The 24149-nt window shown below is 35.1% G+C and overlaps 2 protein-coding genes across 2 annotated transcripts; one reads left to right on the top strand and one right to left on the bottom strand.

The window, feature by feature from the left end:
- Nucleotides 1-4244: 4244 nt before the first annotated feature.
- LOC110410514 (myosin-17) lies at nucleotides 4245-18168 on the top strand. The gene is made up of 39 exons (XM_021420246.2): nucleotides 4245-4548; nucleotides 5999-6127; nucleotides 6328-6471; nucleotides 6606-6751; nucleotides 6824-6980; nucleotides 7152-7210; nucleotides 7448-7607; nucleotides 7734-7883; nucleotides 7966-8102; nucleotides 8202-8348; nucleotides 8426-8527; nucleotides 8613-8670; nucleotides 8763-8864; nucleotides 9023-9060; nucleotides 9279-9405; nucleotides 9492-9662; nucleotides 10609-10740; nucleotides 10843-10952; nucleotides 11316-11376; nucleotides 12208-12385; nucleotides 12561-12766; nucleotides 12921-13040; nucleotides 13139-13237; nucleotides 13346-13567; nucleotides 14137-14276; nucleotides 14603-14720; nucleotides 14817-14867; nucleotides 14965-15045; nucleotides 15189-15359; nucleotides 15548-15703; nucleotides 15808-16014; nucleotides 16258-16395; nucleotides 16480-16550; nucleotides 16676-16775; nucleotides 16853-16909; nucleotides 17001-17057; nucleotides 17146-17226; nucleotides 17365-17447; nucleotides 17556-18168. The coding sequence occupies exons 1-39, from the start codon at nucleotides 4546-4548 to the stop codon at nucleotides 17677-17679; spliced, it is 4593 nt and encodes a 1530-aa protein (XP_021275921.1). The 5' UTR covers nucleotides 4245-4545; the 3' UTR covers nucleotides 17680-18168.
- A 1013-nt stretch (nucleotides 18169-19181) lies between these two features.
- Nucleotides 19182-22633, bottom strand: LOC110410515 (glycerophosphocholine acyltransferase 1). Its single transcript, XM_021420247.2, has 8 exons — nucleotides 22299-22633; nucleotides 22053-22172; nucleotides 21841-21898; nucleotides 21636-21736; nucleotides 21445-21540; nucleotides 21264-21357; nucleotides 19947-20184; nucleotides 19182-19801 (listed from the first exon to the last, which is right to left on the bottom strand). The coding sequence occupies exons 1-8, from the start codon at nucleotides 22386-22388 to the stop codon at nucleotides 19441-19443; spliced, it is 1158 nt and encodes a 385-aa protein (XP_021275922.1). The 5' UTR covers nucleotides 22389-22633; the 3' UTR covers nucleotides 19182-19440.
- Nucleotides 22634-24149: the final 1516 nt, after the last annotated feature.

The raw sequence follows: 24149 nt of genomic DNA on the forward strand, positions 1-24149 counted from the left end.
GCAGGAGATAACAGTAGGAGTTGGGCGATTAAATTTGGGGTGGTTTCGATGATGGAGCAAGAGGAAGTTGGATTTGGAGGCTAGAGAGGAGTGGAACAGTGAGCAAGAGGAAGCCATGCTTTGGAAAGGAGGCGGCGGGTGAACAGTGTGAAGGATTTTTGTTTGCCCTTTTATAGTAACGAAAAATGCGAGGGACTTGGGATGCAGACTAGAGAGAGATTGTAGGACCCTGAAGGCCTGGACTCCTTAGCTTTCGATAGACCTGTCTCCAAGCCTTTATCCAATTAACCTTCCATTTTTCTCTTGTGCTTAACGTGCGATATTTCTATGTGGACATCAACAAAATGCTAGTATTACATTACTCGACACAATAATGGGTTTTGGGTACTCTTCCGCCTTCACATTTCAGGCCGAATTAATCATTGTCTGATATTTGTTCTTGAAACGTAGGGTAAACACAAATAGGGTAACTTAACTTTTAGGTTTACTTTTCAAAAAAAAGAAAGTCAAGTTTTAGGTTATAAAAATATGCTTTCAAATTTTTGTATCTGAGTTCCTTACCCCTTTTGAAAATAATTATTGATTCATAGGCGTTAGAATTTGATTGTTATTAAATATTTATTGACAATATTTAATTGTTTCTTCTTACATTTGTCTCTCGTATATAATCAAAAAGAAAAAGGAAAAGGAAAATCTAGTGTGCGTTTTTTTTTTTTTAGTAATATTTTGCTATTTGTCTGTCACATACGTTTTTTATTTAACTTTGGTGAATTTGTTTAATAAATCTTGACATTTATATGATGATATATTAATATGTTCTTTATATGACATAATTTTATTTTTTGATTGAAATAGAGATATAATAAATGTTTATTGATTTATTATGCTACATTTACAAGTTCATTTTATCTTTCTTTTCTTCTTTAACAAATATGGAAAGGGAAAAAAGCTCGGAAGTTATTAAATAAATAACCAACCAATTGCCAACGCCGATATGGGTCGGACTTTGAATATGGGCTATATATTAATAACAATTCATTATAGTATGTAAAGTTTATTTCTGACCCAATTCAACATCCACGTTTTCTGTCAAACTCGTTACTATTTAGGTTGGCAATGTTGTCGGGCAGCCCTGCCCTGGGGGCGGTTGGACCAGCCAACAGCCGTTTTTTTGTCGCTGACCACCGGCTCTGCAAACTGCAATGATAACCTTTGCTTGTCGATGGCATAGAGCAACAGTAACCTTGGCACACTATGAATTTAAAATGACTTTATTATTTGCGAATGTTAGAAAAGAATTTTAAAAGTCATAATTGTTTGAAAATATAAAAGAACAATAATAATTTAACACATAGTTTTGAAATATATAAAAAATAGACATTAAAAGTAAGTTTTAAAAAAGGTGAATTTAAATTATATTTTCAAGAAAAGTAAAAAATTAATATACCCTTACTAACTTATGTCTTATTATTACATGATGAGATTTTTATGTTAATTTATGGATTAAGGTGACATCACTTTATTTGTAATATTAATAATATATAAATATAGATTGAATTTCTACTCGTTTCTAATATCTTTAGGATTCATATTTTGTTATTTTTAAAAGGTCTTGTTCTACCTTATAACACTCCGACCAAGAAGCATTCCGATTCTTAATCTTATAAAAATTTTAATTAGAATGCAAAAATAATTGAACTATAAAACACATTGGGATCTTGATTTATTAAAGTAGCATTATTATAAAATTTTGGTTTAAATTTTAAGCAAAAAGATTTGGTTGTGTCACGCTGAAATATTTGATATAGCCAAGAGTTCACGTAAATGGATGTTAAGCTACACGAGGATAAGAGAAAGATATGGACTCTGAGTTAAAATATTACTTCTTCATTATTTTTAATAATATACATGCTCGCTATGATAGATTGATCTTTACTCTTCAATTATTATTAATTGATATAATTAGCATCCATTCATCCAATAAGACTTGTACTTTGCAACGTAGACATGTTCCAAGCACCAATTAACCTTTCTAAGCTTGCAGACCTTTGTTTCCGAATTCTATTTGAACAAATAATTTTGAGGCCACATTTGGTTTGTAAAATATATAAGAGGAAGATATAAATCAAGAACAATAATGAAAGTACTTTATTGTGTTTGTTTGTTGAGAAAATCAATATGAAAAAATAAAAAGAAAAGAAAACTCTGTAATAATATCAATATATATGTGTTCACATGTGTACATATATTAAGCCAAAAAAAAAAATTTGTGCATAAATATTGATAGATGGAGTGAAGGAACATCAATGCATCATTTAATGTACACTTTAAAGTGATTAACATATTACCGTTTATCCAACTTTCTCTTCTCTCTAGACGCTTCATAATCATCTTTATATATTTCTCGGGGGCTTGTAATTCAACCCAACTTCATTAACCTTTCTCTCTGTCTCTCTGTCTCTCTCTCTCTCTCCATGTCTTGCTGAGCACAAAAAGAAAAGAAAATATCAATTTACTGTTTCTAAAACTGAAAATATCAATTTAATTCGGTGCATCTTATTTTGTTACAACTACTTTTGTCCAACAACAAAGTTGTTGAAATGGGACTTCAAATTTTTATCTAAAGCATTAATTACATATACGATGCTACATCGTTTTTGCAGAAATTTACACATTTAGCATTACTTTTGCGTATGTAGTTACGTTTCTATATACACATGTAAATAGATAGATATTACTTGTATCAATCTATGTTGTGTATAATTAATTTGGATACAACTCTTACAATTTATGAACATTTTGTGGGTATGGAGAACATTTCAATTACTAACAGTATAATTTATCCCACATAAATTGATGGTAACGTTTATTCTATTTCACAACACCGATGTTAGTTCTAATTACTTAATAATAAAAAATTTTCATTAATTTACAATTTATATTTAGGGAAACATCTAACATAAATATTTTTTTTTATTTTATGGATTTTATCATTTATATGTTTAGATTACACTCGAGCAGTTATTAAATAAAAAGAAATAATACTAGATGATGATTGGTTGATTCAATTAATTAATTTATTTAAATTTTTTAAAATTTGAATTTGACGTGGATCATATGCTTACAAATGCAGGGACTAAAAAGAAAAAAAAAATAAAGGATTGCAGGAAAATATAGAAAATTTCTTTACTTTCTCTGACTAGTTAGTAACTGAAATGATTACAGGCACGGCGAAAACAGAGAGGAAGCAGATTATGTATGAGGATGATTTCGTCTTTTTAACTATGTACTTTGTCGTGTTCTTGCAAGTTTTCGTAATTTCCGTTCTGTTATTACCCCCTTGCCCAACATGTGCGGAGCCTCTCTCATATTCTCTGTCGCCTGTGGACTCTTCCTTCTCTTTAGAATTCCCATATGGGTTTATTTAAGTAGCTCCAACTCAATGCACATCGCTCTGATTAAGTGTCAATTCATCACTGGTTTCTTCCACTCTGAAGCGGGACCCACACAAAGCATCCGACGTAATGTAATGAGATATAGGGGCCGATGTCGGCTTTGATCGTTCAAGCGTATCGTAAAATATTCTCAGTGCTTACACAAGAAATCTTCTCTCAACAGAACATGTAGCTAAAATATGTTACGCGCCAGCAAATGGTGGGCGGATTTCGTAGTGTGATGTCCCCCAAGCAGTCTCAAATATTTTTGGTCGGAAAGTATTATTAACTCTCGCCACTATATTTCACCAAAATAACAAACATGACCTTTCTTTATTAGAACATATTAATATGCGCAAAAAAGGAGAAACTGAGAAAGAAACAAATAAAAAAAGAAGAACGTCAACTATAAAATGAATGGCATTGACAAACCAAAAATTAAAGATAAATGCGATAATGATTCTTGCTTAATCAAAGCTCTTTTTTTTTTTTTTTGTTGAAAATGACTAGCCACCTTTGATTGCTTAGTTGGACTTAACTTATGGCAAATACCGTAAATAACAACAAGAATGAGACCTTAAACACCGACCAAAACGAAAAAGGCATAGTTTAGTCTAAAAAGTTTCACTAATGTCGGTCTTAGAGCCCGAAAATTCCACTGTTTGTGGTGACCACGAATGTCCAACTAGACCTTCTTCGCCACCCCTGGCCTTTGGACCCCAGCTGACAAGTAACAAAAATAAAAGAATTTCAAAGACATGGAAAAAAAAAGAACTTTTAAACTTTTTGCTTTTGCATATAAACTACCACGCCATTTCCATTTGCTTCTATTTCTTTCATTTTGCTCTGAGCGGAAAAAAAAAAGAGAAAAAAAGCTCGGAAAAGAGAGCAAAAATCGTGAGGAAAAAGCTTTGTTTTCTTCTTGTTATCGTCTTCTTGTGAATTCAACTGCCATCTTTCTTTCTTTTTGGTTTCTTCAAAAGTTTTCTCGTTAAAACTCTTGAGTTGCCAGTCCATTTGTGGTCCGATCTGACTCGCCGAGTCATTCTTTCTTCCATTCGGTCGTGTCTCGGATGAGTTGATATAAGGAAGATCGCTGCATATAATCGTCATGGTACTCGATTGTTTTGATTGTTTTTCTTTTTTTTTGGCCGAGTTGAATCGGTTGAACGTGGCATCTTGTTATTTGATTCCTACTTTACTTTTATTTATTTTTTGAGATATATTATTAGTTTCATTTTTGTTTATTACTATATTTGCTATATAACTTTGGCAATCTTAATATTAGATTGGTAATTCTTTGATGTATTCCATGCTATGGCATTATTGGTTTTTTTTTTTTTATGTTATATTGGAAAATGAAGAATGCTTTTTGTTTTATGGATTAAAAAAAATGAAAATATATAAGTTTCTAATATTAGAAAATTCGAATGCTTATATTACTCGACTATAGAATCGAAATGCAGTCAAGATGTAGAGCAGCATTTGATTTTTAACATTTGATTGGTGTTATAATGTCTTGTTTATATCTTTATGAGCGGATTTGATGTAAATGAAGTATAGAGTTAGGATTAGTGTTTGAATCAGTTTATAAGCTGAAAAGTAATCTTTGTCGGGTGTAGATTAAGTTTTTTTCCTCTGTTTAAGCATCCATTGATTGATTACATAGCTTGGAATGACTATTTTTCAATCCTCAGATTTGTTTGTATTTGCTCAGAATGATAAGATTGAAATGTTTTCATACAAAAAATGATTAGTGCTCTCAACTTTTTCTAACTATTAATTAAATAGTAGAGAAATTAAGTTCAGCTGAAAAGAGGTTTAGTTCTTTTGTTCTTTCATGCGTCGTGTCAGTATCATCCGATATTGAATAACTTTTAGTAGTAGATTTTGGACGGTAAAGAATTGGCAGTAGTTGTTAGTGCCATAATTAGACTTAATTGGCAGTTGAAACGGGGGCTGAGGATGTCATGGCGAGGCAATGTTAGCATGTAGGTGAGTATGGTGAGTGCCATTGGCTGAAAATTTATCATTTCTTTTGAATGCTGGACATATACCATGCTGCAAAATTGGTTTTTAATGAAGATTCTTGTTCTTATGAACAAAGTTTGAGCTATAATCCTTAATGGAGTTTCATGCCATTGCTATGAAATTCACAAGGAATCTAACAATATTTCTTTGTTTATGAGGCTACTTTGTTGTTGAATTATTGGCATTGATCTTTTTTTTCTTTATGTGTATCTTTCAACCTTATTTTTTGTATGTTTTTAAATACTTTATATATAAAAAATAGCACTATTTTACTCCTTGGCAAACACTTCAGTTTAATTCTTGTTATCTTAAACTGATGTGAAATGTTTATGATGTGGATTGTCCATTAATTTGGCATATTGCTCATTTCAGGAAGAGTGTTATTGATTGGAGATGAGACATTCGTTGATCTTGTTTCCAGGAACTATTCTTTTGTGCATACTTGTTTTGGACAGTCATGACTGTTTATGTTTGTACACATTCACCTGCTTGTTTTCTTTCTTTGCTTGGCTAATACTTTCATATATCGGCAGGCTGCTCCAGTTAATATTATTGTAGGTTCTCATGTTTGGGTTGAAGATGCGGCACTTGCATGGGTTGATGGAGAAGTTTTCAAAATCAGTGGTGAAGAAGTTCATGTTCACACAACAAATGGAAAAACTGTGAGTTTATTTTAGCATTTTGTTTGTGTGCATATTTGTATGCATCCAGAGTTAATTTAGTAATTTCAAAGTGAAACTTTGATGTTTATATCTAGTAGATTCTCTGATATTTTTAATAATATTTTGTAGTCTTTTTCTTCTTTTTTTTTTTATATAGATTCTAGTCTTAAGATTCTTACTGACCAAAGAACTGATGGCAGGCTGTGGCAAATATCTCAAAGATATTTCCAAAAGATACTGAAGCACCTCCTGGAGGTGTTGATGACATGACAAAGCTCTCGTATTTGCATGAACCTGGAGTTTTGCATAACTTGGCTATGAGATATGAACTTAATGAAATCTATGTAAGATACTTTCTGTTTTTTCTTTCTCTATTTGTATGCTGAAGTATGATTTTGTGCAAAGAAAGTTGTCGATTTAATTTCAAAGCCATCATAGTCTTACACACTGAAGTGCGATTGTTTGCTACTTTTTGCAGACATACACTGGAAATATCCTGATTGCTATAAATCCATTCCAAAGGTTACCACACCTGTATGATACTCACATGATGGAGCAATACAAAGGAGCTGGATTTGGAGAGTTGAGTCCTCATGTTTTTGCTGTTGCAGATGTTGCATATAGGTAAGTACCCTTGGTTCTGCTGGATATCAGATGTTTCCATGTAATGCTCTCTCTCATTTGTCATGTAAACAGGGCAATGATGAATGAGGGAAAAAGCAACTCAATTCTAGTTAGTGGAGAAAGTGGTGCTGGTAAGACTGAGACTACAAAGATGCTCATGCGATACCTTGCATACCTTGGTGGTCGACAAGGAGTTGAAGGGCGGACAGTTGAACAACAAGTTCTAGAAGTAAGATGAATCTTAAACCGAACTCGCTTTTGGCTTCCACTTTTTCTGCTCTTTACTGGCATAAATCTGTAGTTCTTATATAGTTTCTGCAACGAGGATCATAAATCCAATGGATTGAAAAGAATGGGAGCATTTGCCTGACTTTGTATTTCTGGATGTTTATTTTTGCAGTCAAATCCTGTTCTTGAAGCTTTTGGAAATGCAAAAACTGTAAGGAACAACAACTCAAGGTGAGTGTATGCTTGCTACAGGATTGAAAAATTGCAACCGTCTTCATAGATGATAGCTTATTCCACTTCCCCTCTGTAATATCAAATGTTGGGTCTAAAAAGCTTTTAAAAAGTTGAATCATATTTCAGACATTGCAGCTAGTTGGTATATTTTAATGTAAAAAAATGGTTTCTCCAATCAATTGTTTGTTTTGTCTCGAAAATATCTGAGTTTTCCTGCCTCTTGGTACTACGTAGTCGTTTTGGTAAGTTTGTCGAGATCCAATTTGACAAGAACGGGAGGATATCTGGAGCAGCTGTTCGTACATATTTGCTGGAAAGGTCTCGGGTTTGCCAAATTTCAAATCCTGAAAGAAATTACCACTGCTTTTACCTTCTTTGCGCAGCACCGCCAGAGGTATTAATGCGTTGCTTTTATAATGGAATATTTCTGTTATTTAGGCATCAATCTTCATGTGCATTTAGACTTGCCTATGCTGCTAATAATAGGCAGCAATTGATGATGTTCTCTCATAATTGTCAGGTCAGAGAAAAGTTTAAGCTGGGAGAACCTAAATCTTATCATTACCTTAATCAATCAAACTGCTATGAATTGGATGGGGTAGATGATGCTCAGGAGTACCTTGCAACTATAAGGGCCATGGATATAGTTGGAATCAGCGAGGAAGAGCAGGTCAGTCTTCACTTCCATTAGTTTAAAAAAATAGTGCACTTGTGGTTGCATTCATACTTTTCATGATGAGTAATTCTTTCAGGAGGCGATTTTTGGTGTTGTGGCTGCCATTTTACATCTTGGGAATATTGAATTTGCAAAGGGAGCTGATGCTGACTCTTCGGTAATCAAGGATGAGAAATCTAGGTTCCATCTTAATGTGACAGCTGAACTGCTCAAGTACCTATTCACCTCTTTCTTGAATATATTTCTTGATTTCTTAGCTTGCATCTATTTATTTCTTTAATCAATATGTCTCATAAACTATTTATATAATAGGTGTGATGTCAAGAGCTTGGAAGATGCACTAATAAAGCGTGTAATGGTTACCCCAGAAGAAATTATTACAAGAACTCTTGATCCGGTTGCTGCAGTCAGTAGCAGGGATGCCTTAGCTAAAACCATCTATTCTCGCTTGTTTGATTGGTAAAGAAACTTCATCACTATTTTGTATTCAACCATAGTGCATGAACTTTTAAAACATTTTTCTTTCTTTCTGTCAGGCTTGTAGATAAGATCAACTTTTCGATTGGACAAGATCCAAACTCAAAGCAATTGATTGGAGTCCTTGATATTTATGGGTTCGAGAGCTTTAAGTTTAATAGGTAAGACATTTGCTGTTTAATACAATTAATTGGAATTTTTGCTTTCATAGTTAACAAGAGTTTGTCTATTTTCTTGTATCTATAGTTTTGAGCAGTTTTGCATCAATTTTACAAATGAAAAACTACAGCAGCATTTCAATCAGGTTTGGCAACTTCTGAAATAGTTCTTATCCCCTACTTGAGATGCTACCTTGGCCATGCTTATTCTGAATCTAAGGTGATTTTGTCTTTGCAGCATGTTTTTAAAATGGAACAGGAGGAATACACAAAAGAAGAAATCAATTGGAGCTACATAGAATTTGTTGATAACCAGGATGTGTTGGATTTGATTGAGAAGGTTCAACATTGTTACTTGCTTGTCTCTTGTTAATTTATATGAACTAATCTTTTCAAGAATATGACAGCCTCTTGTTTCTTTATAAGTTTACGTATGCTTCACTGTCTTCTCATGCATCATGTTGCATCATTACAATTACTTCCTCTATTTTTCTGCAGAAACCTGGAGGAATAATTGCACTTCTCGATGAAGCTTGGTAAGCAGCTAGTATTTTTTTCTCTATTTGACCCATTATTTCTTTGGAGTTTTAAGGAACCTAAGTCACTATAGCTTGCTGTATATTTTTAGTGCATCTGTGCACATGTGCATATAATGCTCCACATATTTAATGAAACTGCATGCTGTCTGAGTCTCGCTCCTGTAATATATTCTTGCTTTTGGTTGATTTCATGTTTACTTGACTGCTTTATGCAGTATGTTTCCTAAATCCACACATGAAACATTTGCTCAGAAGTTGTTCCAGACATTCAAAAACAACAAGCGCTTTATTAAACCGAAGCTATCTCGTACGAGTTTTACTATTTCTCACTATGCTGGAGAGGTACACTTGTTTTTCCTTATATATCTACAAAGTTTCTCTGGCTTAAAAGGATAACTCAAGTATTTGTTTTCTTGTCCTCTTCCCAGGTAACTTATCTGGCTGATCTGTTCCTTGACAAGAACAAAGATTATGTTGTGGCTGAACATCAGGATCTGTTGACAGCCTCAACGTGCTCCTTTGTGGCTGGTCTGTTTCCTCCTCCTGCTGAGGAGTCTTCTAAATCATCCAAATTTTCATCCATTGGATCACGCTTTAAGGTATTATTGATCCAGTTATCAACTCTCTTTATCAGATAACTGTACTTATCATTGGTTTTAGCTAAGTTATTTTGTTCAGGAATGAATCCCCTTGGTTTACAATATGCAAACTGATGGTCAGTGGAAAAGTGAAAGCATTCAAAATGTTTCAAACCTACTTATATAAAGGGTTAAAAAAACTCCTTGACCTCTAATTCAGCACATGACCCTATAATTCAGGTTTTAGGCATCATCATAGCATACTTGTTCCTGGTCACAGAATCCAATTCCGAGATTACGGGAAAAAGGGAAATAAGACCATGTGAAATAAAATGCTGAGTTACAGTTTCTGTAGAAGCCAGGTTGTTGACTTGGTGTTTCTTTTCTTTCTTTTTCTTTTTGGTGTTTTTTTTTTGGGGGAGGGCTGTGAAAGTGTGGGGTGGCCAAGTGATGACAGCAGGGCTTATGGCAAGAACAGTACTTAAGGGTTGTTATGAGGTCCTCCTAGTCTTTTGTTTGAATGAGTGATGATATAACTATTTCTCTAGCAAAATGGTAATTTTGTTTCAATGTTAAGTTCATGATTTTTTTTCTGTGTTATATAAGCCATGAAGATTTTGTTTTCTGTAAACTTAATGACAGCATGGCTTGTGGAAGAAGGAAAATAAAATAGATCCAGAATTGAGTACCCTTTTCGGAGTTAAGCATGCAGAAAATGAAACTGAGGAAGCTCATACAGATTACAATGCTTTTCAAAACCATAAATCCAGTCATTCAGATAATTGTCAAATTGTTCTGCATCAATTTTGGAAATGTTCAGATGTTCTTAACATGAATGATATCTTGAGACAGATGACATAGTTTATAGATCCTCTTCTTTAGCTTGCTAGTTGCAACTACTGACTTCTTAACTTGGACTTTTACATAATTTCCTCTCTAATAAGCAAAAAATGTTTTAAAATTACAGCTACAACTTCAATCTTTGATGGAGACATTGAATTCAACCGAACCTCACTATATCAGATGTGTGAAGCCAAACAATGCCCTCAAGCCTGCGATTTTTGAGAATGCCAATATAATTCAGCAATTACGATGTGGTGTGAGTATAATTTGGCAGTATCATAATCTCTATTTGTTTTGCTTCAAACTGTCAAGTCCTTTTGATGGTTGTGGCAAAGTTATTTGTGTCATTTTTTTGTAGGGTGTTCTTGAGGCTATTAGGATCAGCTGTGCTGGATATCCAACAAGAAGAACATTTTATGAGTTTCTTCACCGTTTTGGTGTTCTTGCTCCTGAAATTTTGGAGGGAAAGTAAGTTGTAAATTCTATCATTGTCTAGTTGTAAAGTTTAGGGATAGAGATGGACATATTCATTTAATGATGCTTACCTTCATGACGTGTAAGCTAAATAAATGCATCACAATCCCTTAGCTAATGTGAGGTTATGTGAGAGATGCTCTGAATACTTGAACGTGAGATTTTGAACTTTTTGCGTTTTAGGCAAAGACTTGTATCATTGCACTGTGTAATGGACCATTCTATAGTATATTGGTTGATGTTGGTATTTATGCAATACATCTTTTGTGGCTACCATAGTTTAGTTTTTCCCGATTGTTGCATATGATTTTACTTAAAGATTGTACCATTTTACTTTTTGTGTGTTTGTATGTGCAGCCACGATGACAAGGTTGCATGTCAAATGATCCTGGATAAGAGGGGATTGAAAGGTTATCAGGTAAATGAAACACAACCTTACAGCTTACAATTGTGAACATGATATTTTGGAATTACGATGGGATGAGAGGTTTAAGGGGAGGTCCCTCTACCATAGAAATGTAATATGACTTTCCTGTCCTAGCTGCATGGACAAGGGCAGGGTGTACTGAGATCAAAGCAAAAACAGAGAATAGCTAGAGGTTACTTGACATATTGTAATTTCCTGAGCCTGTGACTAATTGATAACTGATACGAGTGATGAATTTATGCTGCATCTTTTATGCTGTAAGCATGGGCTATCAGCATTATTTATTTGTGCGTGTAGTGGGTCAGAAGGTGCGTTTATAATGAAAATTTCTGCTTATATCTTTGAATTTTTCACATAAAATTGGGGTTTGGTGATGACTGGTTCGTCCTTAACATGCTTCATGCAAAATATGGTTAGGAAATGTGAAAACCATGAGTAATTGCAATGTAATCCAAGTAAGATAATCTGAAGTACTCCATGTTGGCGTTAAAGACCACCACTTCTCAGTTGTTAGCCTCTCATCTCTGTCTTAAAAGTGCCCAATTTGATTGGATAGCTGAGTGCTTCTTCCCATTTGCATCATTAATGCTGCTCATTAAGTGTCTTTGATGACTTAATGTGTACCCTTGATGAATTGATGTCAACTGCTATCTAGCACTTGTAGCTCTGTCAAACCTGACATTGAAAGTAACAATTTGTTTTTTAATCTCCACTTTGAATAAAGATCTTGTTTGATTATCCACACTCAAGAACCAGTGTGCATTTCATCAGTGTTTGTAAACTTTTGTATCACACTCGTGTCTAATACAATTGGCATAGCAGATAGGTAAGACCAAAGTATTCCTCAGAGCTGGGCAGATGGCTGAGTTAGATGCCAGAAGGGCAGAAGTGCTTGGAAATGCAGCCAGAATCATTCAAAGGCAGATTCGAACTTATATTGCACGGAAGGAGTTTGTTGCACTACGTAAAGCTGCAATCATGTTGCAATCTCATTGGCGAGGTATCTATTTAGTTTCATTATAAGTTCAAAAGAAATGTATGACACCGGTGATCTTCAGAAGTGGAAGTATTTTGAAATGCAATAATGGTTTCCAGATGCTTTTAGTTTTGTCTCTGAGTGCATTGAAATGCTGTCATGTTTATGACCTGTCTGTTTTCTTTTTCATTGTAATTAGGCATACTAGCCTGCAAACTGTACGAGCAGTTGAGAAGAGAAGCAGCTGCTTTGAAGATTCAAAAGAACTTCAGGCGGTACATTGCCAGGGAATCCTATTTAACAGTAAGGTTGTCTGCAATCACAGTGCAGACTGGCTTAAGGGCAATGACTGCTCGGGACGAATTCAGATTTAGAAAGCAAACTAAGGCTGCAATCATCATTCAGGTCTGACTGCAACTACTTGATCATGTTGTCTTAATCTTGTAAATTAATGTGAATTTTGGATGAAAGTTGTGACGCTGTTACTGAAGCAATGAAGGCTTTATGAAACTCAATGAAGAGAATTGAATGTTGACTGGATACTTTACTTAACATTCAGGCTACTTTGCGTTGCCACCTTGCATACTCTTATCATAAGAGTCTCCTGAAAGCTGCAATAACTACTCAATGTGGTTGGAGGAGAAGAGTTGCTCGGAGAGAGCTCAGAAAGCTCAAGATGGTTTGATCACATTCTTTAGTGCTACTTGATTCTCACAAAAGCTTAATGCACTTTGCATTCTAAACTCAGGTTATAACCATTACTCTAAATTTATTTAGGCTGCTCGAGAAACAGGGGCTCTAAAAGAAGCAAAAGACAAACTGGAAAAGCGTGTGGAAGAACTAACATGGCGTTTGCAGTTTGAGAAACGTTTGAGGGTAATTTACGTGATTTTATGTTCTACCATGTATTATTGTTTACTATTGTTGCATCTTCTGTAAAACATTATCATTATCTGTTTTAACCTGTAAAATCTTTACTAACAGACTGATTTAGAAGAGGAGAAGGCCCAAGAAATTGCCAAGTTACAGGAGGCTTTGCATGCAATGCAAATTCAAGTGGAGGAAGCAAATGCTAGAGTCATAAAAGAGCAGGAGGCTGCTCGGAAAGCTATTGAAGAAGCTCCTCCAATTATTAAGGAGACTCCTGTTATAGTTCAGGACACAGAAAAGGTTAATTCGTTAGCTGCTGAGGTTGACAGTTTGAAGGTAAGGATTACGATTGTGATTGGTTGTACAATTGTATGTCTATTTCCCTCCTCTGAGATTCTACAAGTAATTTAATTTGGATAAAAGCAAAACTAATTTTTATTTGCTAATAAATGTATAAATTCTTAATGAATGTTAACCGTAGCTCCATGTGCTGGTATGATTAAGTTTGTGAGTGGCTACAACTTATGTTTGTCAGGACATAAAACAGAAAATCAGATGAAATTTCCCATCAAGACTATGAATAAATGAATCAATTAATATTAATGAATCTATGAAGTTGCAGGATGAACATCAAGGTCAACAATGAATCAGTAATTTTTTACTGATTTTTTTTTATATGTTTTTGATGTCAATATATTTTAGGCTCTATTTTGTATTTATCCGAAATTAATACATCATGCATTTGCCTTGTGTATCATTATTGGATGCTTAATGTGTATTGATTTCCAGTGGCAACAGATTGCAAGCAATTAGCTTAAACTTAGTTGGCTTTCTATTATTTATCTTGGAGTCTTTGGAAACTTTGATGATAACAACAGGGATAAAATGTTCATTTGTCACTGCAGGCTTCATTGCTATCAGAAAGAAAAGCAGCAGAGGAGGCTCGTAATGCTTGTAGAGATGCTGAGGCCAGAAATACAGAGCTGGTAAAGAAACTAGAAGATTCAGAGCGAAAGGTGGATCAGCTTCAGGAATCTGTCCAGAGGTCTGTCTAGATTGAAATTTGTTGGAATATAAACTAGCAGTACTTTAATCAAAATGTTGAAAAGGCAAACAAAAGAGGTAGAAAAGGGAGCCAATCAGCTCAGAGCTGATAAGTGATGAATGCATTCTCCCTTTTCGTATTTTGTCTGGTGGTCGGCTGCCATGACACTCAAGTATATCTGCCACACATATTACTTCACTTGATGCTTCTGTCTGCAAGCACCCATCCCTCTATTTTCATTCGGCTCTTCTTTTCCTGTGTCAAACTGAAACCTTTTGACTTAATAGAATTCAACCTTGAAAAGTTGATGCATTTATATGGTTCAGGTTGGAAGAGAAGCTTGCCAATTCAGAATCTGAGATTCAAGTACTTCGTCAGCAGTCACTGGCAATATCACCAACTGGGAAATCTTTGTCTGCAAGACAAAGAACAATGATTATGCCGGTATAAATTAGATATTATTAGTTCATTACACATCCTCATATTGTATATTACAAGCTTAGAGAAATATATCTTGAGTATTGGTTAATTAATTTGCAGAGGACCCCAGAGAATGGAAATGTTATAAATGGAGAAACAAAGGTTCCATCGGTAAGGGAACATCATTAATTATGATAACTAAAAATGAAAATTTGTAGGATATAAGATGTTTTGTAGTTCCATTGCTTACTGCTCAGTGTCTTTTCAGGACACAACTCTTGCCGTATCAAATGTACGTGAGCCCGAATCTGAGGAAAAACCTCAGAAATCTCTCAATGAAAAGCAGCAGGTTAGTGGCTATTGAAATGGATGACGCTGTTATGAAACTCATTTTATATCTTATCTGATTCTTAATTTTGAGTAGTACATTTCTATTCATTTGGATGTACCTTCTTCTGATTTATCTCTTTAAATCTGCCTTTTGTGTTTCAGGAGAATCAGGACCTACTGATCAAGTGTATATCACAAAATTTGGGTTTCTCTGGGAGCAAGCCAGTTGCTGCTTGTGTCATATACAAATGTCTTCTTCACTGGAGGTCATTTGAAGTTGAAAGAACGTCTGTTTTTGACCGCATCATTCAAACAATAGCTTCTTCCATAGAGGTAAGCCGTAGATTGGCTTTTAAAAATTTTCTGCATCACTAGACAATAAAATTTGTCAGCTGCCTTTCCGCTTCGACGCTGATGGAATTAGATTGAGAGCAACTGCAAGTTGTCAATGTCTTGTCTTTTCCTCACTTGTCCAAATGAAAAGAATGTCATTAATGTGAGCCACATCTATGTTACTGAAGGTCCAGGACAATAATGATGTCTTAGCCTATTGGTTATCTAATTCATCAACATTATTGTTGCTGCTTCAACACACACTTAAAGCAAGTGGAGCTGCAAGTTTGACACCACAAAGGCGAAGAGCAGCATCAGCTTCACTCTTTGGGAGGATGTCTCAAGTAAGAAGCTATTATTTATTTTATTGAAAAATTTATCTTAGCCTTTCCATATATTTGATTAATTTTCTTTTCCTGCTTTTCTTTTGTTTTAATATGAATTCTAGGGACTACGGGCATCTCCCCAAAGTGCTGGGCTTTCATTTCTTAATGGCCGCGGGCTTAGTAGACTAGATGACTTACGGCAAGTGGAGGCCAAGTACCCTGCATTACTGTTTAAGCAACAGCTTACGGCCTTCCTTGAGAAGATATATGGAATGATAAGAGACAATCTAAAGAAAGAGATCTCTCCACTGCTTGGATTGTGTATTCAGGTTGTTGCTAAGTTGTTTTTGTTCAAGCTACATCGTGGGCTACTTTTTCAGTTTCAGAAATGAGATTACTAGAATTTTCTTTGGGTTGGGGGTGTCTAGGTGTGTGGGTTATGAGGCTTGGTGACTTAATGCTGCCTATTCTTAGTTGTTGCTTGTATATGGTTATTTTGTGACTACTGATGCAAATAAGTATGAGTAAATACACAGCATCATCTCCAATTGAATATTTTCAATACAATGCAGGCTCCTAGGACATCACGGGCAAGTTTGGTGAAGGGACGTTCTCAAGCAAATGCTGTTGCTCAGCAAGCATTAATTGCTCATTGGCAAAGCATTGTGAAAAGCTTGAACCGTTATCTAAAGATAATGAAAGCAAACCATGTAAGATCTGAAACTTTGCTTGAAAATAAAAAATTGTAATATTTCTTCTAGGATGTTACAAGTCTCTCTTTTCTGGTTCTACAGGTACCTCCCTTCTTAGTCCATAAAGTATACACTCAAATATTCTCATTCATCAACGTTCAGCTATTCAACAGGTATTTCTCTGTATGTCTATGTGTGAACATGCACACATTTTTATTACTTGATCATATGACAAAGAAAAAGGTTATGGTCAATTTCCATAATAACTGCGTGGCATTTGTCTTATACATTTATGCAGTCTTCTTCTGCGACGTGAGTGTTGCTCATTTAGTAATGGGGAGTATGTGAAAGCTGGTCTGGCTGAATTAGAACAGTGGTGCTATGAGGCAACTGAGGAAGTAAGCTCTGGGCAATCATTAGTGACCTTTATGCCCTGCCATATTTTCTTGTTCTTCATCCAAATTCTTGTGAACAGTATGCAGGTTCAGCATGGGATGAACTGAAGCACATAAGACAGGCTGTAGGATTCCTGGTTAGATTCCTTTTTTAGCATTCTTGTTCAATAACTGTTCCTAATCATGATCTCATATGACTCACTGACGGACCATTTGTCTGCAACTCAGGTTATTCATCAGAAACCCAAAAAGACCTTGAATGAAATAACAAAAGAACTTTGCCCGGTAAATGCTCCTCTTTAAGACTTCTCACCTCTTAACATTTTCCTTCTTCAGATCTTCATCTTTCTTTCTGGTGTTGCTGCTTCTTCAGGTACTCAGCATACAGCAGTTATACAGAATCAGCACAATGTACTGGGATGACAAATATGGGACACATAGTGTGTCATCTGATGTAAGTTCAAAATAGTCCAAATATGTATGTTGATGGCCTGTGAAATACTAAACCTGTTTGGTTTTGGCCATTTTTGGAATTTTGAAACACCTGCTTTCAAGACTTGCAAATTTTATAGATGAACTCTTAATTGTACAGGTCATTGCAAACATGAGAGTTATGATGACTGAGGATTCCAACAATGCTGTTAGTAGTTCGTTCCTATTAGATGATGATTCAAGGTAGTTTGTTCCTCCTCCTTTTATCTTAATGTGGAAGAGTACTTACTCCCATATTGTCTTCATCCACCACTCTTGAGTTTTATATCAACACTTCATATATCACTGCAGCATCCCATTTACAGTGGATGACATCTCCAAGTCCCTGCAACAAGTAGACATAGCTGATGTTGATCCTCCATCAATAATTCGTGAAAATTCAGGTTTTGGGTTCTTACTTCCTCGTTCAGAGTGATAATCATGGTCACAGTCTTGCCTACTTATCGATCACTGTACTAGTCCTGTGCATATAATTACATCATCTCTCATCTCCTTGTGTATACTATTTTTTTTTTCTACTTTTCACATCCTCACAGGCTGGTGGTTTTTGATGCCTGGGGTCACATATCACATATGATTCTTTTCCGCATGTTCCAAAAACATGGGGTATTTCTTAAGAAGCCATATCACCATTATGTGATAATGTGCAATATAGGAACAGGTTGGTCTTCTGCCCACAACGGGCGTTTTGCTCTCTTTTTTTTTTTTGTTTTTTTCAATTTTTTAATATCTTTTGGGGGCAAGGGGCTCCTTTTGCTTGGGTTTGCGGGTTTTCTTTGGTGATTTTTGAGTGTAATTAACTACAACAGTTGCATTTTTTATAGGTCATGATTTGTTGTATGAGTTAATGGTGTAAAGAAAATTCAATTTTCGTTTAGTACTGAATGGATCTAATTGTGAAATACCCCCCTTTCTTGACTTAAGATTTTCTTTGTGCTCCCCTCTCAGATTCCAATTTGTTTTAGCTACCAAACTGACAACATCAACCCATATTCAGATACCGTCAGCCATATCTAGTGAAATTGACTGGGAATGCTCTGCTTTCGTTCTCTTTCTCTCGTGTTTTGTTGAGGGAGAGAACGGTGGTCTGCGTTCTGTTTCTTCTCTTGTTATCTTATATATGAAAGGAAACAGCAACAAATCAATCCTGGTTCTTGCATGCTTCGACTGGATGCAAGCACAAACTCATAAAGTTGAACTTAGGAATGATTGGCGGCTCAAATTAATCGGTTTCTTTTCCTACCTTGCAGAAATTGGCCCATACAGGCCTCTTGATTTTTTTATCTTTCTAACACCAGTATGACCCTCTCTCCTGCACAAAATCCAAAAATGAGTACTCAAATCCTTCATTTGAAACCTCGAATCAAAATAAGGGAAGCATTTTCCCTTCCCTTTAATTTGATTTTAAGGGGAAAAGGAAGGTTTTCTGACCATAAGCAACTAATAAAATAAATCTGCTTAAAGAGGGTCTTAACTACGAATTTAGTCCAATATAAGTATTAAAATAAATGAAAAAGAAAAAGAAAAAGGCTAGCACTAAGCTACCATCTCTGGTCAAAAGAAGAAAAGGGCTGGGCTTACGACTAACAGCCTCCCACCTGGTAGGTTTTTTCACGTTGAATTCAATGGGTTAGCGAAAAGGAACGAAGAGATGGTTGAATCTTTCACTAAAGATTCCATACGCAAGCTAATTTGGTAACTATCATCCATTTTGAGGAGCGCGACTTTCTATTACTGAAGGAGGCTTCCAAACATGGTAAAAATGTACACCGACTAAAAAGGAGTCCCAAGGACTCAGGATCCAGAATGCTTCTGTTCATGGTTTTCCTCCAACACACGGATGGTCAGGTGCCAGCCTGTAATGCTTCCTCAGAAAACCTCCACGTCCAACCCATATACCCTGTTGACACTTCCAACTCTTCAATACTATATTTACAACCACTAAATTTTGAATTCAATTCTACAAAATTCAGTTTCAGGAATGCTGATAAAATTATTACAGATTCTCAATCAAAAACTACACGTTAGGGCTGTCTGTCTAAGAAAACCAATCACTGTTGTGTTCTTGGGCTGTAACACAAGCACCGACTATCCATGCTGTCCGCACATACAATCAACTGTTAGGAAGAATGAGTAATTTGCCATGGCTTTGTTTACAACTATTCATGCACAGCTATTAGGATTGGTGTATCTCAGAGTACTCGTTCTCTTTCATTGCATTCTCCATTGAAGCTGGGGGTTGATCTTGTTGACTTTGCAATACTGGCTGCATCTTCTTTTTCTCCTTCACAATTACCTGTCTAGGCATCACTTCTAGTAGAAAGCTTCCTCCATTCCATACAGAGGCAGAAACCTTGAGTATTTGGAAAATCACGTGGAATTTGTATGATAGGAAGATAGGGACTGTGAGCGCCATGGTTGCCACAGTAAATATGGCTTGAAGTAAAATGTACATTAACATACGGTTTTGATCCCCAAGCAAGCCACTTAGGCGCCACCATATGTTGTTTGCTTTCTGGGCCTTTTTAGAAAGTTCCCTATTAAACCAAGAATTCATCAGAGTGTATAGAAGCCAGAGCCACAAGCAGCTTCAAAAAATATTACATGTGTATATGAAATTATATCAAAACATCTTTAGCAAGCCAATGTATCTCTGTTAACAAGGGAATAAAGAAAGGTAACCTGTAAGAAGTCATGACTTCAGGGTCTCTTAACAACCTCTGGCGACGTAGCACATTGACAATGAGGAAATAAAGAACTTGCCAGAGAGTGTAAGCTACTAAAGGAACCCCAAACAGCCAAGTCCATAGGTAAGATTTGTCTTCTACGTAAGGCCATGAAGCTCGGTGAGTGGTTCCTTCAGGATGCATGGCTTCAAAGGTTGCAGGATTCCACCATCGAATTGTGAAAAAAACTATTCCTGGAACAGAATGATTGTATTAGGGATCAAGAACTTTTGGACTTAGTAGGACAGAAGCATAAGCTAGGCCTCACTTTCTAAAAAACCTTGACCACCAAATTCTAACGGTGGTCTTTCCCAACAATACCTACTCCAAAAATTTGGGAAAACCTACCTGTCATTTATCAGAATTCCCAGAATTTACTACTCACAGCCACCAAAGGTATGCTTTTGATCAGTCTGAGTGGGTTTTCTAGCACCACCAGCAAGGAATAATGACCCAGCTGATGGGGCTTACAGTTTCACAATCTATACGAAACTAAGGTCATGGAATGTCTTTTGACCTCTATAGAAAACTGAAGTTATCTCTACTTATTTTTCCTTAAAGATGTGCTATAAACATGACTAATATTAAAGCTATTCCATTCTACATGAGCTTTTCTTTTGAAGTTCCTCAAGTGTTATATACTAGAAAGTACATTTGTGTACAGCAATAGTCTAGCTCTGATAAGAGATATATGACAAATCAAATTATCAAACCAGGCATAAGCAAAATATGAATTATCAAAAGCTGCTACATCCTTCATTTCTTGTTAAACAACATACTGTCAAGGAAAATTCACCCTCAGGGCTTGTCCTACTTAAAAATAAAATTTCAGGTACTTAACATCATGGCTTTCTTGAACCTCCTTTGAAGGCTGCATATTGATGCCATATACAGGGGAATCAAGTAATTTCTACTTTTGGAGATTCTAGTTTGAGCAAGTACAACTCATTGAGTTGGCAGACAACTAAAGGAATATTTGATGATAATCAACAGCTTTTTAGTAGGGTACATGCAACAAAAAGAAATTAGAATCTGGGTAGCTGGAAAAAATTATCTCTGTCTGCTTATGTACTACGGCAGAAAAGAATCCAGATAGCTTCCATAAAAGTAGGAACATTATTGAGATCATCAACGAACCACTTATGAGGAAACTTTAAGCTGTTTGTATGAGCATGGTAAGTTTATATAACCAGTCAGCATTTATACAGCAATAAACCCTAGTTATTGGTATCTTCCTAAGGATAGCAAGTGCAAATAAGGATAGAAAACATACCAGGTAAAAGATGTATAAGGACACTAATAATTTTGTCAACAGAACTAAAAACCAAGCTACAGCGCCAAACAATCAGTGCCCATGCTAGTGGCCCCTACAATAGCATCCAAAAGTATGAAGAAGTTTAAATAAATCATTCACCAATTGAGATTATGAAAGTCCAAAAGTACTATAATCTTACCTCAGCAAATGAGAAGCAAACCATGAAAAACCTTTCATTCCTTGGGTACAGAAGAAGGTCAACCAAGAAGATGGTGTTGGCATAATAGCAGAAATCCTGACACACAGAATTGTATCACTTTCATAAGTTTTTGAGACGGTTTTGATAAATTCCTTAAAAGCATGGCCAAATTGCATAGTGGTAGAGCTTACCAGAAGATAGTAATGCCATTTCTTGAAGCGGTAGTATATCCACCGAAGAGGAACAAAGGTGACATAGAACACACAATATACATAAGGAATATCTTGCGGTCCTGAAATTAAAAATTCAAAAAACAAAACAAAGAACAGCCACATTAATAGATTCCAGAACCCAACGTTTTTGTAATTTCGATCAATCCAACGCTAAGTTACTCACTTGCTCCCAAGAGAAAGCAAAACCCTCCGAACCCAAGAACCCCCAAAAGATGTGTCACCTACACATCAAATCCAAAATTACAACTTCAGACCCCATGTTCTTTATGACAAATTCTCTAAATCAGACATTGATACCCGCAATTTACAATATACAACAAGCATAAACATAAATCAACAAAATAAACGAAAAGAAAAAAGCATTAAAAAGATTACCTTGTTAATAAACCGTTCGTGTTCTTCAGCTTGTTTAGCGATCTTAACAGCCTGTTTCGACAACATCTCCTTCGTTTGAACCGCTTGTTTAGACAACATCTCCTTCGTTTTCGCCACTTTCTGCACCAAAAACCAAACATAACCCACATCGTAAAACCAAAAAACCAAATGCAAAGAACAAACTCTGATTCCATAGTACTCAAAAAAGAAAAGAAAAAGAAATTCATTGGGTTACAGCAATTATACCTCGGATCGATCCTTGAACCTCAGATTCAGCGTCCCAGATGGATCCCCATCGACATTCATGTCCTCAACGAATTCGTCGCTGCTCGACATGTCTTCCCTTTTTTTGTTGCTAATTGAAATGAAATTCAAATGACAGAAGAAGAAAGACGAAGAGAAAAAGGTGGTGGCCTTTGTGTGAATACATACTTAAGGGGACACAAATCAGATGCAAACGTCGCTTTATACTTCTGGTTTTTAATGATTTTAATTAACTTCTAATCCTGATTAAGGGTGATTGTTAAATACTAAATAATTTCCCCTTTGGTAATTAGAGAACGTCAAAGACTCGGTGGACGCCTGTCCTGGTGCACATAGGCGTTAGACAGGTATTAATTAATTTTTTTAAAAAAATCAATTAATGAATTATAACTACAGTTTTTATTTCTTTGTCTAATGTTGATTGAGTTAACATCATTGACCAACTCAAATTATAATCTTTCACAAAATCCTTGTCTCCTTATATGACTGGTAAATTGTTTTTTGTTTTCTTAATTAATTAATTAAATTGAGTTTTGTTTTGCTAATGCAGTGTTAAATCAAAATTATAACAAAATTATTTGATAACTCAAACATATACTAATTAATTAGACGTAATATTTAATTCCGCATCTGTCGATACCTTACCTTTTCAGATTAATAGCATGCTTAATCAATTAAACTTTTGTTTATAAGTGTAAACTAAGGGACAAGATTCCTAATAACATGGGTTATTGTTTAAATGGTGACGTGGAGCTTTTCCTCTGTTGTTGTTCACGGAGTGTTCGGATGACAGTTGTCAAGAAATTATTGGGTGAGTGATGCGCTACCCGTGCTTTGTAGAAAGTTCTAGCGGAGATAATTCTGGTCTGTTGTCAGTCGCTGGTTAGCCTTGAGTAGATAAACCGATGGACGGGCAACTACAGATTCTTCCTTTGATCTCCGACGTGGCACATGGAGATTGACAAGTCGAGTCAGACGCAATGTCCCTGATGGAGAAGAATATTCCCTCGCCGCGCGTCGACGAGCATGGCCGGGCGCAGTTAAAAACTTCACCATTAACCTTCACCTCTTTAAGTTCACATTTTCCTATCTTGCTACTGAAAAGGCCTCTTCTTTATTTGTTTTAGCAAAGGAAAATCACGATATTAATTGAATTCAATTAATTTTTTTAAAAGGCCTCCTCTTTATTTACTATGGGTGAAGAAAATCACGATATTTACTGAAAAAGGCCTTTTTTTTTTTTGTGAACAAGATTTTGACTATGACAATTTACAGTTAATCATAAAAATTTATTTTACTTAAAATAAAAATATAAAAATTTAATTAAATAATTTAAATATTTTTTTACTATTATGTCTTAAATTAATTGACAATACCAATGAATAATAAGAATGAATAAATGCATAATAACGATGATTAAATTTTCTTATATTAAATCGCTTCATCCAGTCATGAATAGAATCAGTGATGATACTTTCATCAAATTCATTTGTTTTTTTCTCAAAATTTGTCAAATGTTTAATAATAATTACTTGTAATATTAATGGATAATATCACTTTGTTTCACTACCAAATTAATTATTTTTTCAAGTTGAAAAAAGAAATGAAGAAATTAAGACATCTGATATAAGTTTTTTCTTGTAATTAAAAAAAGAGATATTCAAACTTTATTTTTTAAATAAAAAAATTATATATTAATCAATGAATTAAATATTTAAATACAAACACCTTATATAATTGAGTTCTAGTGTTTGTACATTTTTTTTGTAGTATGATGTGATGCTATAGAGTGAAGGTTAATATGATAAACAATTAATAATGGATAAAGATAGA

This window comes from Theobroma umbraticum, unplaced genomic scaffold, assembly GCF_002168275.2.
Source record: "Theobroma umbraticum cultivar Fairchild unplaced genomic scaffold, ASM216827v3 scaffold_56.0, whole genome shotgun sequence".
Taxonomy (NCBI): domain Eukaryota; kingdom Viridiplantae; phylum Streptophyta; class Magnoliopsida; order Malvales; family Malvaceae; genus Theobroma; species Theobroma umbraticum.